At 38.0% G+C, this 20,240-nt stretch overlaps 1 protein-coding gene across 1 annotated transcript; it reads left to right on the forward strand.

Moving 5' to 3' along the window:
• The first annotated feature begins 266 nt into the window (after positions 1-266).
• Positions 267-5,417, forward strand: LOC149225988 (uncharacterized). Its single transcript, XM_089375185.1, has 4 exons — positions 267-584; positions 2,214-2,426; positions 3,013-3,230; positions 3,333-5,417. Exons 1-4 carry the CDS (start codon positions 381-383, stop codon positions 5,356-5,358), a joined length of 2,661 nt encoding a protein of 886 aa, XP_089231311.1. The 5' UTR covers positions 267-380; the 3' UTR covers positions 5,359-5,417.
• Positions 5,418-20,240: the final 14,823 nt, after the last annotated feature.

Below are 20,240 nucleotides of genomic sequence, written 5' to 3' on the forward strand. Positions count from 1 at the left end.
GGTCATTTATCATGTACGAACAAATGAATTGTGTAAAATAATTATCAAATAAACTAATGTTAATGTTTAGCTTAAGAGAAACGTTAAAATGTAGCGTTAACATCCCTGATATTGAGGAGGTCAACAGTAACTAGGGGAGAAATAGTAATATCTTGCAAAATAGGTAAGTTGGACCTTAACGGCTACTACCAACGGATAGTTTAATTAAATATTTGAATAGTGCGAATATTTCTAGATCGCTCATCCATTCATTTTTCATGCTGTCATCTGCTGGACTTAGCTGATTTTCGGTTTTTTCAATTCAGAGTCATCTCTCTGCAATTCTGGGCAATCTGTGGATCCAAAATACTTGTTATTGCAGAGGGAGACATCTAATAATAATGGAGAGGATGTGGAATAACCAGCCCAAAAATTCTCAGCCTCTGACAGCAATATACCCACAAAGGCTCACTAAATCTGAACCCCCTTCTCCTGCAAAGCTTGACGTGGTGAAAAGGGTTCGACCTTCCAGACCTGGTTCATTTCATGCTATTCACAAGGTGCCACTTGGGGACAGTCCATATGACAAGGCCAAGCAGATGCAGGTACGAATTATGGAATTTTTTGGTAGTTTTTTGTTTGTTTTTGTAGTGAGTTTTGTTGGATATTGACGGACTGGAAATGGCTACGATTTGGGTTAGCTGAGAAGAGTAGTGTGAGAGGACCATACTGGTTTATTTAGATGATATTGCTCAGGAGAAAGATAAATGGTATGTTTCAGATGCAGTTTCCATGGATATTGTGAGGGATTGGACTTCTGTGGGAAGGCATAACATGTTTGGTTTTGAAAATTTTGATGGCCTGTCAATGATTTGGATTGGGGCGATGTGGAAATTCTCTCGAGAATTTCTCTATGGTCACTCCTGTTTTGTGTCAATTGACCTTGTTGGTCAACTGCATTTGAAATATGACTTATAGATTAAGAGTTGCTCTGTCGGAATTGTGAAGGATTGGACTTCAGTGGAAAGGCACTTCTGAGAGAAACATTCATTTTTAATTTTTATTTTTTTATCGACGGGAGGTGATTAGGTTGGGATCAATGCAACGTGGGTATTCTCTTGAGAGTTGATGGCCTGTAAATGATTAGAATTAGGCAATGTGCGAATTCTCTTCAGAGTTTCTCTATGGTTAACCTTCTCCTGTTTTGAGTCAATTGACCTTGTTTGCCAACTTCACTTGGAATGTGACTTGTGGATTAAGACTTGCTCTGTTGGAATTGTGAAGGATTGGGCTTCAGTGGAAAGGCACTTCTGAGAGAAACATTCATTTTTGAAAAAAATCCATGGCCTGGAAATGATTAGTTGGGATCAATCCAATGTGGGTATTCTCCTGAGAGTTTCTGGATTGTCAACCATCTTGTGTTTTGAGGCAATTGATCTTGATCCTTGTCAACTATTTTGACATATAACTCTTGTATTTTGAAATGGGTCTTATGGATTAAGAGCTTGCTCTGCTCTTATGGAACCGTGAAAGCTTCGGCTTCATTGGTAAGACATCTGTGGGAGAAAACCTGTTTGGTTTTTGAATATTTTGATGGCATGTAAGTGATTAGAATCGTGCAATGCAGTGTTTGTCCTTAGAGTATCTCTATTGTCAACAATCCTCTGTTTTGAGACAATTGACCATGTCAACTGACTTGATGTTGTTCTTGAGATTTTGAAATGGGTCTTACGGATTAAGAGCTTGCTCTGTTCTCCTGTAAACTGTGGCGGAGTGGTAGGACATTTGTGGGAGAAAACGACTATTTCCCATTCTAGGTCTTGGGATTGCAGTAGACAGGAAGGAGTGGTGAAGAATTTGTTCTCTCTTGATTAGCTGGCCTTGTCATTGAATAGTATCAGGTTGATAACAGTGGTATTTACTAAAAGTTTGCTCGCTTAAACATGATAGAATTTGTTTTGATTGAAAGGAGCTTAAGAAAATAAATTGCTCTGTTTTCCATGCTAGTTTTTAGGCCTTCTCATGGAATATTATTTGGGAACTCTCGGCTTCAATATTTATTTTTCAAGATTGTTGTTAAACATTCTAGTGATTAAGGTCTAGCTGATAGCTTGATTAAAATAATTTTAATGAACATATTATTTGAAATGGTTGGGATCTGGCCCCATTGGTTGGCATTGCTATTATCTCAGAATGAATTGAAATGTGCGTTGGTGCTGTTATCTGTATTGCAGCTGATGAACAAGAATCCAGAAAGGGCAATAGCATTATTTTGGGCTGCAATCAATGCCGGTGATAAAGTGGACAGTGCCCTGAAAGACATGGCCATTGTCATGAAGCAGCAAAACAGGGCCGAAGAAGCCATTGAAGCCATCATATCATTGAGGAATCGATGTTCCGTTCATGCTCAGGAAAGTCTGGACAATATATTGCTGGATTTATACAAGGTAAATTGCATGGACTAAATTCTTTTAGACTGAAACTGTCAAGGTCAAGTTCCCACGACAGACCGTGATAAATGTTCTGTCAGATGCATAGCAAGTGTAAACGAAATTGCACTATAAAATTTCCCAGGAAAACTAGAATGTCATTCATACTCAGAACTTAGAAGGGGTTTGATGCCTTTGTTGGGTCCATTTCCCACTTATACTATTTTCAGATAGGAACTGTGGCAAATGTTCACTCAGATGCATATCAAGTGTAAACGAATTTTTACCCTAAAATTTCCCAGGAAAACTAAAATGCCATTCATACTAATAAGGATTTGACGCCTTTCTTAGGTCCATTTTCCACTTACTGTCATTCTAAAGTCAGGAGAAGGGGTGCCTGTAAGGGGTGCCTGTAAGAGGCAGATATAAAGCAAAACTGACTAGGGTTGGATAGGGGTATTACAGGAGAAGCATGCCGCCATAGAAAGATTAAGTAATTGTAAACATATTGTCAGCACGACATTCACTTCAAATGGATTTGGTATTCTTTATAGTCCTTTCATTCTGATCCGTGTATATCATTTCCACAATAATGTTATTGCAGAGGTGCGGTAGACTGGAGGACCAGATTAAACTACTGAAACACAAGCTCAATCTGATTCATCAGGGCTTGGCATTCAATGGAAAGAAAACTAAAACAGCTAGGTCTCAGGGAAAGAAATTTCGAGTGACATTAGAACACGAGGTCACGAGATTGCTCGGAAACTTGGGTTGGGCTTATATGCAGCAATCTAACTATGTAGCTGCGGAGGCAGTGTACAGGTAAAAAAACTAAAACAACAATGCCATAATCTCTAACCTATTTCTTCTTTTCTTCACAAACTGTTGTCCATGGCTGAAATTTATGTCATTATATGAATGCAGGAAAGCATTATCAATTGAGCCAGACAACAACAAATCGTGCAATCTTGGTATATGTTTGATGCATCAAGGAAGGGTTGCCGAAGCAAAATTAATTCTACGAACTGTAGCGCCTGCATCTTCGACTGGTCCACGGGGAGCTGATTCTCACTTGAGGTCCTATGAAAGAGCCCATGAGATGCTAAGAGAAGCTGAAGCTAAAGAAATGAACTATGATTCCCTCAAGGAAAATTCTTTTACGGAGCAATCCTTGCAATGCTCGTGGAGGCATACTGCACCTAACCAGAGTGAACATGAGATGCTTAATTCTGATTTAGGGGATTGGGAGATGACCACATTCCATGCAACATCTGGATTTGCACTCTCACAGCAGGAGTTCTTGTTGATCTCTGATAAAAGGTTCCAATCCTCATTATTTGACAATGCTTCGATGGAAGACAAAACAGAGGAAGATGGTTTTGGGGATGAAAATATAAATATAAATACTATCGGCAGTGTATCAGCATCCTCTCAGGGTATGGCATTTGGGGTTCCTCAAAATCCTCAGACTCAGCACGGCAAAGTAGAAGCCTTGAGGCAGAGGCAGAGGCTCGAGAAAGTTTGCTTCAAGGAAAATGCTGGTGTGAAACATTCAGCATTTCTTCCTTTGAATTCTTCCTATACAGAACAATCAAGTTTGAATAGTGCAGCTGCTCCTTTTTTTTCAAAATATGCCAATCAAAGAGACAGGCAGTCTACATTTTCAACCGATTTAGGATCAACGGCAGGTTTTGAAGAAATGCAGTCTACTCTTTCAAATGGTTTAGGATCAATGGCAGGCTTTGAAGAAATGCAGTCTACTTTTTCAAATGATTTAGGATCAATGGGAGGTTTCGAAGAAATGCAGTCTACTTTTTCAAATGGTTTAGGATCAATGGCAGGCTTTGAAGAAAGACAGTCTACTTTTTCAAATGGTTCAGGGTCAATGAGAGGCTTTGAAGAAAAGCAGTCTACTTTTTCAAATGGTTTAGGATCAATGGCAGCTTTTGAAGAAAGCCAGTCTACTTTTTCAATAGGAGGTTTTGAAGAAATGCAGTCTACTTTTTCAAATGGCTTAGGATCAATGGCAGGCTTTGAAGAAAGACAGTCTACTTTTTCAAATGGTTTAGGGTCAATGAGAGGCTTTGAAGAAAAGCAGTCTACTTTTTCAAATGGTTTAGGGTCAATGAGAGGCTTTGAAGAAAAGCAGTCTACTTTTTCAAATGGTTTAGGATCAATGGCAGCTTTTGAAGAAAGCCAGTCTACTTTTTCAAATGGTTTCGGGTCAATGGCAGGTTTTGAAGAAAGGCAGTCTACATTTTCAAATGGTTTAGGATCAATGGCAGGTTTCGAAGAAAGGGTACCCCTTATGCTTGATAGAAAAACTGAACAGAGAAAGAATCCATTTGGTCCCATTGGCAATGCCTGTACTAGAAACACAACAAAGTCTGAAAATACAAATCCAGTGCACCAAAAGAAGGTTTTGGGTTCCATTGGCAGCGGCTGTACTAGAAACACTGTTAAGTCCGTAAACACAAATCCAGTGCACCAAAAGAAGGTTTTGGGTCCCATTGGCAGTGGTTTTACTAGAAACACTGTTAAGTCTGAAAACATAAATCCAGTGCACCAAAAGAAGGTATTGGGCCCCATTGGAAGTGGCTTTACTAGAAACACAACAAATTCTGAAAACACAAATCCAGGGGACCAAAGAGCATTTCTATGCTCTGGGCTTGAGTCCACGGGTTCTGGGCTTCACCTTCCTCCACTGCCCATGAAGAATAGCAAGGCTACAAAAAACTCAACAACCCTACCAATGCAGGAGAAGAATGCAGCTGCTGATCCATGTAACTCTTCGGGATACATTCAATTACCAGACACGTTAGATTTTGAACAATCCTTGATATCTGAGGCAGCCAATTCTGGTCAGGCCTCCCACTCCGAGAAGCAGAAGCTTCAAGACAGGCTTCGGGTATTTCAAGAAATAACTCTGAATGCACGTCGCAATGCATGAATTTGCCATCTCCAGCTTATTTTTTTACTTTTGGGGGCTTTTTTGATGCCCCTTTTCTCCCCTTCGTGTTTTTCAGCACTGGTCAATGAATCTAAATTGAGGAGCAGAAAAACATCCTTTTAGTATTATAGATGATGGCATGCAAATTGCATGCTCAAATTGTACACACAAATTTTGGTACCGTGATCACCCTTAATGTGTGATCAAGTATGTTGAGCCCTCTGGATTTTTGCAAAAGGGCTAAATTGCCTGCATCACCTTCCTCCTACTCAAGCATAGAGGAAGATAGTAATTCATTCATTCATGCATTTATTCAGATCAGCATTATTTCTTTCTAAATTTTTCTCCAGTGGAAGATGGATAAAATTTGGCTGATTTGCCCGTTGTAAACATTTTTTCCTTTATGAATGAATAATATGACCTGAAGGGTTGATCAGCATTGTTTCTTTTTAATTTTTTCTCCAGTGGAAGATGGATGAAATTTGGCTGATTTTCCCGTTGTAAACATTTTTTTCCTTTATGAATGAATAATATGACCTGGAGGGTTTTTGTATGTGGAAATTTATTTATTGTAAACCGAACTCACCATTGTTTTCTTTTTCACCTCACAGATCACCTTCACTTCAAAGAATGGATAGAAACATAGAGAATACACTCCTTTTACAATGTGATGAGTGAACTAGTATTGGGATATGCCATGTAATTTGAGACCCCATAGTCTTAAACGTACGAGGCATGTAATTATCTTGGATGTTCTGGTTGCAAAAATTTGAAATATTGAGTGTCAGCCATGATCCTTATAGCCAATCTCATGGGGAGCGCGCTATAATTTGAGATTTTCAGGATCTGTAATTTCTCAGTGAATGAATGTACTATAATGTAGCACGATCTGCTTGCAAAAAGTTGCAATCTTTTCGTAGGAAATTTGGCAAAAGTGTGGTGAATGTGCTATATTCTGGGATGTTCGGGATCTGTAATTTCTTCATGATGAATGTTTTGGTTGCAAAATATTGCAATTTTTGTTGGAAAGCTGGCAAAAATTTGATTAATTAGTATCTTGATTGTGGCATGAAAGACTGTAAGCCTATCAATTGTCTGATTCAATATGCTATCTTCAAAACACTCTGATTGCAGTAAGTTGATACTCAGCATGTTAGACTCTCTATATTCATTCACACATATGCCATTTCATATGCCATTTCAGCAAATTAGATATACTCGTTATTTAACGCTTACATTATATATAATTTTCTATTTAATTGAATTGGAAAGGGTCCTAACATCTGGTAAGATGAATTACTCTGAGATCTAGATTACTCCTCAGAAGAACAAAGGAAGATCTGTGTCTTGTAAGGTGCTATTTTCTGATAAAAGATGAATTAGTATGATTCAATATAGTATAATCTAAACACTTTGATTTAATAAGTTGTGCCATTCAGTTTATTGAACTCTCTAAATTCATTTAGCAAGTTAGATTCTCTATGGAACACTTAGCATTCTTGTAAGGACCTATTATGTGGTAAAAGATGACTTAATCTAGCAAAGATGCATAAGTTCAGCATCTAGACCACTCCTTGAAACAAAGGAGAAGGTCTCAGTGTTGTAACTTAGGTCCTAGTATCCGGTAAAAGATGACTTAATCTAGCAAAGATGCATAAGGTCAGCATCTAGACTAATTCTTAGACAAAGGAAGATCCCACTCTGGGAAGGACCTGTCTAGCATCTAGACAACTCCTTAAATCAAAGGAGGTGGTCTCAATCTTGTAAGGTCTTATTATGTGGTAAAAGATGAATTAATCTTGCAAAGATACATAAGTTTAGTATCTAGACTACTCTTTAGACAAAGGAAGATCTTATATTGGGAAGGACTTATTTCTTGGGATAATTTATTTAGGGAGGGGTTTGTCGAGAAACTGAGAGCATTTATTGTGAGGCTTTATAGAAAAAAAGCTGAATACATCAATTAGATAAAGAAGCAATCTGTCTCATAAGCTATCTTTAAACTCGTGGACATTAAAATAATTTTCTTTTAAAAAGTGTAGATCACATTAAATTATGAGTATAATAATTTAATGTAAAATCTACCCTAGATTATATATACGATTTGATTTCTATGAGAATGCTTTGGTCTAACCCTGCACATGGCTTTGAAGGAAGATCTTATTCTTATTTGCACATTACATTATGCAAAGTGATATAAAACACACCATGATCGCACTAATCTCAATCTTCGAGTGTCTCCATTAGAATAATTCATCTTTGAAGGTAAATTACTAAATACTTGCTAGATCACTTAGATTGAATTTATTAACATGTTTATGTCAGGAGGCCCAGGGGATATCTGTGTTACATAATTTTATATTAAAAAATAGTAAAAAAATAATTGCATTTTTTTAAATATAAATAAGTTTTAAGGTAAAAATTATAAGTTGATTTTAAAATAATTTTTAATTTATATTTTTAAATTTAAATAAAAAATAAAAAAGATTGATTTTATATATATAATTAACTTATAATTTGTTTTATCTATATATATAATTTGTTATTTTTAATTTTGTATAGGTAATAAGAGAAATAATAAAACTTATTTATATAGATAATTTAGAGATATAAGAAAAATTATGAAAACTAAATAAACGATTATTTGTTATTAAATGAAAAAAAAAACACAAAATTATCTATATAATAAAAAATCAATATTTGTATATAATAATTAAAAAAAATAAAATTAGCCTATATAGATTTTAAAGTTGGATGTATCAAATATTGTGTAGATTCAAATTTGGAATTAATATATAATATGGAATTAAATGATACAAAAAAAAATAAAATTGAAACCTAAAAAATATCTCTGGACTCTTAATAAATTTGAATTTTAGATAAATCTACATAAATTACATTACAACTTCAATCATAAATTTAAGCATTATTAATTAATTTTAATGATAAGTAAACCCAAATCTAATCTTCAAACTTTCTAAAATTGTTTTCCAAATTGTTTTTTTATAACTTAAATCAAATTAAACTTATGCCAATTGCAAATCTTTGTTATTGGCAGTTTTGGCCCTTGCAGATATTGTTTAAACAATTTACAACATGGATTCCTAGTAGAAAGCAAATTACTAACATATAAAATAAATTGTGGATTGAGCTACTTTAGATTTAAAATACTTGTAATGTGTTTATATAGTTGGCATAAGGATGTAAATTGAGTGTATTCTAGGTGGTGGGAGGGTTTAATGATAACCTCCTTACCTAGGTTCAAGTTTTATTGTGATATGATTGGGAGCCACTTTTGTATTGATTATCTAGATTATGTTGACACTTTTTTATTTATGTTGGTCTTTAAAAACTATTTAATATAACTTTGAACTGGGTAAAATTTGTGAGTTTGATGTTAAAAGGACATAAAAGTTTATAAGAATAGATAATTTATTAAGTATGTATTATAGAATGGGTTAAAATATTATATGATCAAGTTGTCAAAGTTAGAATAGGTTAAAAAACTATATGATCAAGTTGCCAAAGTTTATGGAAATTATGATCCAAGTTACAAGATTACAAGCAAATTGCAAGGCAAAGTTGCAAAGAGCTTCAAGTCCCTAACCTAAAGTTGTGAAATGGATAAAGATAACAACCCTAAGGTTAAGGGTCTTAGCTGAAAAATTAATTTTCAATTAAACTTTCCTTTAAACTCAATTAACTAAAGGTATGTACATAGTATAAGGCAAAAAAAGGGAGTTTTTTCATTGTTTTAACCCGCAGGTGTTGGTTCACTAAAACCCGCAAGTGTTTTCATTTGCTGATATAAAAATTTTAGACGAAGATAAGTGCATCAGTTTGCTGTGTTCTCTACTAGATTTGTGGGATAATCTGGTTGTTGCAATAGGTAGCAATACACCTATCTTGAATTTTGATGAAATACTCTCATCCTTGTTGTCGGAGGAGATGAGACGGAAAAATATGGAGAGACAGAATGGAGATGCCTTGTCTGTACGAAGACGGTCCCAGGAAAAAAATAAAAATAATTCTCAAGTAGGAGATCTAAAATCCAGAGGGAGATTTAAATCTCTAGGAAAACCTATAAAGGTATGTTGGAAATGCGGAAAGGAAGGGCACTACAAAAAGGACTATAGATCTAAAGCTCTTGATAAAGGAAAGGGATTTGATGATGCTCCTTTTGCAGAGGTGAAAACCACCTTAGATGAAGGTGGGAATGTGTACTTGGCTTCTTCTTCAAGTATACATGTAGATCATGAGACATGGTTGATTGACTCAGGTGTATCCTTTCACTTCACTCCCCATAGGGAGTGGTTTTGCGAGTATGAGAAATATGATGGTGGTGATGTCTTCTTAGGGGATGATAGGAAGGCCAGACTCATCGGACACAGAAAATTCAAGCTGAAGTTGCAAGGTGGTTAAAACACTTCCTGGTGTTCTACATATTCCTGCATTGGCCAGAAATTTGATTTTTGTAAGCAAGATGGATGATGCAGGTGTAAAAACAATGTTCAATAAAGATACCTACAAGATGGTTCGAGGATTATTGGTATTGGTGCAGGGAGTTCGGATTGGAACTCTATACAAGCTTCTGAATAGCACTATTATTGATGGGTGCAACAGTTCTGTGGTTCCTGAAAGTGAAGTAGAAAACCTAGTGGTCTCTGGAGAAAATACCATGTTATGATGTCAAAGGCTTGGACATATTGGAAAGAAAGGCCTTCAAATACTGCATAATAATGGTATGGTAGAAGGTATGTCTAAATTCTCTATGGATTTCAATTTATATGAACATTGTGTATATGAGAAACATAATCGGGTGAGCTTCCCCGCTGGTGTTAAAAGGGCGAAAGGGATATTAGAGCTTCTGCACAGTGATGTGTTTAGACCTGTGTTGCTTCCATCATTGGGTAAGTCTATGTACTATGTATCCTTTATAGATGACTTCTCAAGGAATACATGGATATATTTCCTCAGGAAGAAATCTGAAGTCTTTGACGGGTTTAAAGAATTTAAGGCTTTGGTGGAAAATCATACAGAGAAGAAGATCAAGGTGTTGAGGATAGACAATGGTGGAGAGTTTTGCAAGAAGGAATTTGAAGAGTTCTGTAAGAAGTGAGGTATAGCACAACATAAGACTACTCCATACACACCTCAACAAAATGGAATTGTAGAAAGAATGAATTGGACGTTGATGGAAAATGCAAGAAGCATGCTTAGTGGTGCAGGGTTAGGACAATAATTTTGGGCAGAGGCAATAGATATTGCATGTTACCTAGTTAACAGATCACCTTCATCAGTATTGGAGGATAAGACTCCACATGAGGTATGAAATCCACATATGAGGGTATTTGGATGTGATGCATATGTACATGTTCCAAAGGAGAAAAGAACCAAGTTGGATAGTAAATATGAAAGGTGTATCTTTATTAGGTATAAGGATGGTTTAAAAGGTTATAATATTTGGAACCCAAAAACAAGGAAGGTTGTGTACAACCAAGATGTGATGTTTAGAGAGGTGAAAGATGTTATTAAACATGAAGTACTACCAAAGGAACCTGAGAAGATAGATTTTGAGCTAAAGGAGGAAGAATCAAACTCTACAGCATAACAAGAATCAGAAGAGGAAGAGCCACAAACTTCAGTTTTGAGAAGATCAGTTTGAGAGAGAAGGCATCCAGAAAGGTATAGTCCATCTGCTTTCTGTTCAAATTTTGCTTTATCTATTACTAATGATGATCCCATAACTGTCAGGGAGATAGTAGATTCAGAGGATGGAAAAATATGGAAAGAGGCCATTGTTGATGAAATGACATCCTTGGAAAAAAATGAGGCTTGGGATTTGGTGGAGTTGCCTGCTGGAAGGAAACTCATTGGAATAAAAAGGGTGTTTAAGAAGAAGATGAATGCAGGAAAGCAAGGTGGAGAAATACAAAGCTCGGTTGGTAGAAAAAGGTTATTCCCAGGTGTCGAGAATTGATTTTGGTGATATTTTTTTTCCTATTTCCTGTTGATTTTTGGTAGCATCAGATGTGCTCTTAGCCTCAAAATTTGCAGGGAGGCTAGGACACACGTATTCCAAAATACCCAGAGATCGTTTTGGGAAATTCCACCTGGAGACAGTTTTATTAAAATAATTAATTATTTTTAATGGGTGCCTAAGTCTAAACTTAGGAAATTAAAATAATTAAAGGGTATTAATCAAACTGAGGGTGAAACTTCTAGAAGAAGATGGAGATCAATTCCAAATGATATGAGCCATTGATTAGAATCTAATTTGGGTCGTTGATTACTCAACTAGAGGATTATAAGGACTTCAATGGGCATTTGGAAATTACATCAGAGAGAGATCAAGAGATCAAATTTCTTAGAGAGGGAAACACAACATTTGCTAGAGAATCGATCGAGGAGATTTCTTACAGTGAGGGGCAGGGATAGATTTCGGAGGGAAGTTTTCCTGGTCCGGAGAGTACAAGGTAGAGAGGGTAGAAAGATGTCCAGAGAAGCTCACATTGGGCCATGCAGATCTATGTTGTGGCAGCGCAGAGCTTTAGAGGGAGATCAAAATTTTGCTGAGGAGAAGTCATGATATAGTGTCGAAGTCGGGGTGTGACACCGGGACAGAGAGTTGAAGTTTCCAGCAAACACGGGATCAGAAGGAGGTACACCGAAGTCCTAGCTGCAGTGATGCAGTGAATGCATAGGAGTGACGCAAAACTGTGCAGAGGCAGTGCAGAGGCTTACCTCCAATGTAGATCAGTTTCGGTTCTTCTAGTGACAGGGTGAGATCATCTCACTATTTTTTCGCCCATTTTCTCTCTGTATCAGATAGCCAGTTGGGCATCCAACGAATTGTATTCAGAAAACTACTTCTTAATAATATAAACCCTCAGCTACTGCATTGGTTTTCCCGCATTGGATTTTTATGGGGACATTTGTCCAAAAATAACAGTGTCATTTGTGTTGTGTGTTTCTTTCTTGCTCAGTTCTTGTTTTTGCATATAATTTTGGTGAAGGCTGCAGTGTATTAGTTTCGGTATTTGTTGTAGGATGCTATAAATAATTTGTTCAGTAATTTAGCAAATAGAACAAATTTAATCAGTTGTTGTAGTAGTGATTCGAGGATTATGAATTTTCACATGGTATCAGAGCTATAGGTGAAGCAAGAGAGTAGAGACAGAAGAGCCCAATGCTGAAGAGGAGGGAAGTCAAAGTGTTGTGTAGTCAGAAAATCGAATCCTCACAGGGATTGTACATTATAGGTCAGGAGGTAAAAATTTCCATGGGAAAATCTCTATGAGTGAGTTGACAGAGAGAAATATTTCCAGATCGAAGTTTGCCAGTGTCAGAGTGTTCAACGTAGAAGCATCAGCGTAGAGCAGTTTTCTGGTGAGACGCACTTTTATGCAGCAGTTGTTGGGGCAGAAAAGCGATAGAAGGAATAAGGAGACATTATTGAGGGAATTTCTTCCTCAGAGAATTCCTATCAAGGGAATTCAATTTCTCTATTGCTGAGCAGTAGTAGAGAGGAGCAGATCTACTAACTATAGCAGGGAGTGCGTAGGCTAGCCTAGTCCTGTGTAGAGGAGAGAGGAGGCAGTTCAGTATTTTCGTTGGCAGAAATGATAGCTAGTGGGTTAAGAGATTAGGATTGGTTGGATGGTGCATCCAACTATGTAAGCTGGAAGGAAAGGATCTCATGCCTTTTGGATGAGCATGATCTCAAAACCTATGTCGACAGTGTGGTAGTTGTACTTGCAGATCTAGATCCGCTTAAGGAGTATAAGGCTAAAATGGCGAAGGCCAAATGATTGATACTAAAGAGAGTGAGAGAACACATAGTATGTCATATTTCCGGCAAGGATACTGCCCAATAACTGTGGGAAGCATTGCCCACGTTATACGACGAATATTCTGAGTAGTGGAAAATGTACTTGGAGAAAAAGATGAGATCCATGTAGATGCAGAAGGAAAAACATATTGATCCGTTCCTAACAAAGCTTCAGAAAATACAAGACTCTTTGGCAGCTGTGGGGTCAACACCTCAACCTACCGAGATGGTGAGGTTGACCCTAAATTCTATTTTATAAGAATGGAAAGTGTTTGTCCAGAGTATCCTGGGTAGAGAGAGATTGCCAGATTGGGAAGGAATGTGGGTCGCTCTTCAGCAGGAAGAAATGAGGAGAGACTTAGTCAAGTACAAACTTGATAGCAGCAACAACAGTGGGGTGAAGCACAAGGAGGAAGAAAATGAAACCCTTGCATCCAAGGGGCAATAGGAGCAGCGGAGGCGGAAGAAGGATGTCTCAAAGATCGAGTGGTTCTGCTGTGGTGAATTTGGTCACTACGTTACATAGTATCCTCTCAAGAAGAAGGACAAAGATGAGAAGCATGATCCGAAGGTTGAATTCACAAAGATCGAGGAGGAGGAGTTTGCCATGATTTACCAAATACCTTTAGTGGAGAAGTGGGGTGATCTAGTACTTTAGTTCAAAAGAATTGCAGATAGGCAGGATCCTTGAGGAGTCCACCTCTTGGATCAATACCTTGCTATGAGAGCCCATATCAAAAGTAGCAGGATGGACTAGTGTCAGTTGATGCAGAGGAGTGTCAGAATGACAAGTGTAGTGGTTAGGAGCGCTAGAATCCGAGAAGTGTGGAGCTAGTGTTGGCAACAGTGCTGTTGCCACAGCGCAGAGACAGCAGCAATGTAGTGGCTTCAATGACAGCGCAAGGACTAGCAAAAATCAGAACTCCAGCAAAATATGCATCATGTTGAACACCTATTCAGTAGTTTTGGATGCTTTTCTGTTGCTCATGCAGTAGCAGTGACAAGTGGAAAAGCTTTCAGTGAAAATGCAGTGTTGGAAGTGGTAGTGCCAACAACAACACAAATGCAGAACTTATGGGGGTTGCAGTACAAATGAAATGTTGGCAGTGGTAGGGTCAGCAACAGTACAGATTCAGTGTTTTCACAGTAGTTGGTGGGCAACGATGTCAGACATCAACAACATAGAGGGAGTTGTTACAGAGAAGGGTGATGCTTCAACAGGTTGCATTACTAGAGCACATTCCTCGCTAAGAGGGAGTGTTGATTTCTGGTAGCATCAGATGTGTTCTTAGCCCCAAAATACGTAGGGAGGCTAGGACACATGTATTCCACAATAGCCAGAAATCGTTTTGGGAAATTCCACCTAGAGACAATTTTATTAAAATAATAAATTATTTTTAATGGGTGCCTAAGTCTAAACTTAGGAAATTAAAATAATTAAAGGGTATTAATCAAACTGAGGTGAAACTTCTAGAAGAAGATGGAGATCGAGTCCAAATGATCTGAGCCATTGATTAGAATCTAATATGGGTCGTCGATTACTCAATTGGAGGATTATAAGAAGGACTTCGATGGGCATTTGGAAATTACATCAGAGAGAGATCAAGAGATCGAATTTCTGAGAGAGGGTAGCACAACATTTGCTAGAGAATCAATCGAGGAGATTTCTTGCAGTGAGGGACAGGGATAGTTTCTAGAGGAAAGTTTTCTTGGTCCGAAGAGTACAAGGCAAAGAGGGCAGAAAGACGTCCAAAGAGGCTGACGTAGGGCCACACAGAGCTACGCTGTGGCAACACAAAGCTTCAGAGGGAGATCAAAATTTTGTTGAGGAGCAGTCAGGATCTAGTGTCAGATTCAGGATCTAGTGATGTAGTGACTATGTAGGAGTGACGCAGAACTGCAGAGAGGCAGTGCAGAGGCTCACCTCCAATGCAGATCAGTTTCGGTTCTTCCGGTGACAGGGTGAGATAATCTCACTATTTTTTCGCCCAGGTTCTCTCTGTATCGAATAGCCAGTTGGGCATGAAATGAATTGTATTTAGAAAAATACTTCTTAATAATACAAACCCTCAGCTGTTGCATAGATTTTCTCGCATTGGGTTTTTCCGAGGACATTTGTCCAAAAATGACAGTGTCATTTGTGTTGTGTGTTTCTTTCTTGCTCAGTTCTTGTTTCCGCATATAATTTTAATTGGTGAAGGCTACAGTGTATTAGTTTCGGTATTTGTTGTAGGATGCATTAAATAATTTGTTCAGTAATTTAACAAATAGAAGAAAATTAATCAGTTGCTGCAGTAGTGATTTGGGGATTTCGAATTTTCACATTTCCAAGTTAGCTTCTATTAGATTACTTTTATCTATTGTTGTTGCTTTTGATTTTTAGGTAGAACAAATGGATGTGAAGACAACATTTCATCACATGGATCTGGAAGAAGAGATCTACATGAAGAAACCTGAAGGCTTTGTGATGAAGGGTAAGAAAGAACTGGTATGCAGGTTAAAAAAGTCTCTGTATGGGTTAAAATAGTCGTCGAGGATGTGGTATTAGAAGTTTGATACATATATACGAGGACTTGGCTTCACTAGAAGCAAAGCGGATCAATGTGTGTATTTTAAATTAATTGGTGACTGTGTTATTTATTTGGTCTTGTATGTGGATGATATGTTGCTGATTAGAAATGACAAAAAAATTATCCAGGATTTGAAGACCCAATTGTCCTCCAAATTCGAGATGAAGGACCTTGGTGTTGCAAATTGTATCTTGGACATGGAAATTAAACGAGATCAGGTAAAGAGGAAGCTCTAGTTAAACCAAAGGGAGTATGTCGAGACAATATTGTAGAGGTTTAATATGCAATACAGTAAACCGGTGATGGTTCCTATTCATGTAGGTGTACATTTATCTGCTGAACAGTGTCCTGAGACACAAGAAGAGGAAGAGGAAATTCCCCGTGTTCCATATGCAAGTGCAGTCGGTATCTTGATGTATGCAATGGTCTATACTAGACCAAACATTGCACATGTAGTGGGGGTGTTGATCATGTTTATGTCAAAACCAAGGAAGGAGCATTGGACAATAGTGAAGCGAGTTTTCATGTATTTGCGTGGCACTAGTGATTATGGTTTGTGCTACCAAGGAAGACCAGGATTGGACAGAGTTTTGGAAATCCATGGCTTTGTTGATGCAGACTGGGCTAGAGATGTGAATCAAAGAAGATATACAAGTGGGTATGTGTTTAACCTATTTGGAGGAGTAGTCAGTTGGATGAGAAAGAGATAGTCTATAGTGGCACTTTCAACTACAAAGGCAAAATACTTGGTAGCCACTCATGCAAGTAAGGAAGTAGTTTGGTTGCAGAGATTGTGTTCTAGTATGGGGTTAGTACAACGAGCTATAAGGATAGACCGTGACAACCAAAGTGCAATTTTCTTGGCAAAGAACCCTCCTTATCATTCAAAGACAAAGCACATTGATGTTTAGTATCACTTTGTGATGAACATGTTTGAGGACAAAAAGGTGTTTTTGGTGTAAGTGGACACATTGAAGAATGTTGCAGATGCATCGATGAAGTCTGTGAGCGTTGAGAAGTTTTCTTGTAGAGAAACAATGGGTGTTGCAGGGTTGGACCAATGACTAAGCTTTCTTGTGACCTCTTGTGTGGAAAAGAAAACAACAAGTGGGAGAATGTTGGGTGTGTGTTATATTCTTTCCACAAGTAGTCACATGCACGAGAGGGGGGGGGTGATAGTTCCCCCTGTTTGTTGCATTCGGCACAACGTGGGAGTCATAGGGGGGGCATAATCCCCCCCTTTCAGGGGGTTTATAGGGGGTGGTAGCCCCCTTGCATAGGGTCCGGGGCAACGCCTCAAGAATTCTTTTTTACCTATATATGTGGACCCAAGGATGGGGGGCAGACCCAAAGATGGTGGGCGAACCTACCCATGGTTTTGTGCATGGGTTTTGCACATGGTTTTGGGCATGATGGTTTTTTTCCCATGATATTTTGTAGATCCGGTCAAGGGAACTACGATTATGTTCTAATCCATGGTTAACGGATTAGGGTTTATGAATGATTCGACATGTATATATATGTATTGTAGCATTTAAAGGAACATAACAAAAAATCAATCTGATAGTCTTGTTTTGGGATTCAGGGGAAAATCTCTGTGTATTTGTTTTATGTTCTTGCCATTGCATATTTTTGTTTTAAGAATTCATTTGTAGGTAATTGTTGTACAGGGTTAATACCTACAGGTGTTAGTCAACGATCACATCACCTGAGATAAGGATCCACGAGAGGCGGTTAGTCCATGTCGCGAAACACATGGGGAGCATTGGTTTATCCAATGTCCAACAATATCGCCCCCAACGCGAGTCAGATGTGTATCGAACTCATCACCTACGCTCTAATACAAAATGTAGGTTTTAACCCTCTACAACAATTACCTGCAAACAAATTCTTAAAACATAAAATATACAATGGCAAGAACATAAAACAAATACATAGATATTTTCCCCTGGATCCCAAAACTAGGACTACCAGATTGATTTTTCATTATGTTCCTTTCAATGTTACAATACATATATATACATGCCAAAGCATTCATAAACCCCAATCCATTAACCCTGGATTAGAACATAAGCATAGTTATCTTGATTGGATCTACAAAATACCATGGGTAGAAAACCATCATGCCCAAAACCATGTACAAAACCATGGGCAGGTCTGCCCACCATCTTTGGGCCCACCCCCCATCCTTGGGTCCGCATATATAGGAAAAAAAATCTCGGGCCATTGCGTCGAACCCCGTGCACGGGGGCTACCACCCCCTGTGACTCCCTTGTTGCGCCCGACGCAACGAATAGGGGGAGATTTCACCCCCCTGTGACTCCCCCACGCGTGCAACTAGTCATGGAAAGAATATAACACACACCCAACAATGTCCATTAGCAAAACCAAAATCTCAAAAATAGATGTTGGCTTAAGCCAAAACATCCCCGAAGTCTTAGTAAAAATCATAAGGTCTATGCATGATATAAATAACTACTCTATGACTCAATCAGTTGCAATATGAGGTTGGTTGTCATTGTTTGGCACCTTTCCCCATCCAACCAATGGAGAATCAGCATCAATTAAAAGTATGGGGCTTCATTGATCAATATGCGGCTCTAAGGGTTTTGGCCCCTCCAAAATAGCAAGTGTCAGAGTCAGACTATGTCACAATTTGGGAGTCTAGTAGATAGACTATGTGTCTACTCTTGTCAATCCTAAACACATCATCCAACCTTGTGACAAGGTCTATTATGATTCAACCTAATGGAGCTAGGTTAAGAGTGTAATTGCAAATACTTTTTTCCAATCAACAAAAGACACTCCCTTGTGAATCACAAGGTACATCATTTTAGGTTGAGTAGTGAAAGTCTACCATGTGGACGTTATAGGTTAGACATCTAATGCATGAAGTGAAGCACCATAATGAAGAGTGTCATGGTTGGATCATTTAATAGTTTCAAGTCTTAACATCCCATAGCTCTCAAGTGAAGAGATGGGAGTGGGAGTGTGCAAGATGTTCACCTCTATTGAAGTGTTGTCTAGAGTGATATAATGCCTACCCAAAGTGCTTAAGGGGGACAATAGTTGACAATAAAAACATTGTAAGCTTGTGAAGGGATGGAGGTGGGTTGAACTTGGTCTAACAAGTTGTAAAGTAGGAAAAACAAGGACATTGGTAGATAAGCTATATGCTTGGTTGGGACATTAGTTTATTGGGAAGTTTGGTTGCGAGGGCATGTTCCAAGAAAGAGTGGTTCTAGAAGTTGAGAAAACCACATTTGGTGGAAATCTTTAAGAGCGTTGGAGGTCTTGGTGGGCCAGATGTGGAGCATTCCACAAGGCCCTACAATTCCACAAGGTGGAACAACCAAGTAGGGCATTGGGTGTAGTGCTGCACCCTTCTTCTTTTTTAAGAGATACATCTTATAGACTCCCTTAAGCTAAGTATGAGGGGTGCATATATGTCATTAAAGTCACATAGTACTTGTACATAGTCTCATTTGCACCCACTTAGGGTGTTTGAACTGATCCATGGAAGTACAAGCCTGATCACCCCACATGGTCTAGCATGACACACCCTTTTTAAGGAGGATGATTGTAACTATCGAGTAAACTTGGAAAAATGAATGGTCGTGAATCCACATGGAAAGTGTAAGGTGGAGCGACACCTTTGGTTAAGGGAAACAAATGAGCTCCTATCCACACATAGAAAATGAAGGAAATGGGTTGCAAATATGTCATGTTTTAGTAGATGATTAAAGTGTTATGTAATAAGGGTTAAAAGCTCATGGTTTGAGGAGGGTGTGTAACCTAGATGAGTTGGAAATCTAAGAAATGAAAGACATTAGACCTACTGTGGGCTGGCCCACATGTGACTCAAGAGTAAGTTTTGCATCTAAGGGTAGCCATAAGGTTTGGAGAAGCCTTATTTTTATTTGTACATCCATAGGACTGGGTTATTTTCCCAAGTCTAGTTTTGTATGATTGAGTCACCTTAATAGTATCATCCTTCCAATAAAACTCCAAGTTCCCAACTAGGGCACTAACCATATCTTGCGTTCTAGTTTACTTTTGGTGGATTGATTCTACATGTTGTAATTTAATGGCTAAGCAATAGACTAAAATTATTTGGGATGCTTTGAAAATGATAGTTGCATATTGTCTCAACTGCTAGTGTTGGTTGTATAACTAGCAATATTAAGTAGTAATTTTGGGTTAGATATTATCAGGAAAAGCATAAACTAGGTGTGAATAGTTTAGTATGACCAACTCTACATTGTCACTTGTAAATGTTGCAGATCCTAAAGATTTCAAAGAAAAATAAAAAACAAAAATATGGACATAAACTTTGGGGCCATGGAAAGTCGTATTAAGGCTTCTAAACCATTATTTATGGTGAGGAATGCTTTGAATTTCATCGAGCATCACTTTATCAAGTGAGTGTTGAGAGGTTGTCCTCCCCTTAAAATAGTCACAATATTTGAATCCAAGAGACA

Source organism: Pinus tabuliformis, chromosome J (assembly GCF_031772625.1).
Source record: "Pinus tabuliformis cultivar Carrire ecotype Pingquan chromosome J, CPIR1, whole genome shotgun sequence".
In the NCBI taxonomy this organism is placed as follows: Eukaryota; Viridiplantae; Streptophyta; class Pinopsida; order Pinales; family Pinaceae; genus Pinus; species Pinus tabuliformis.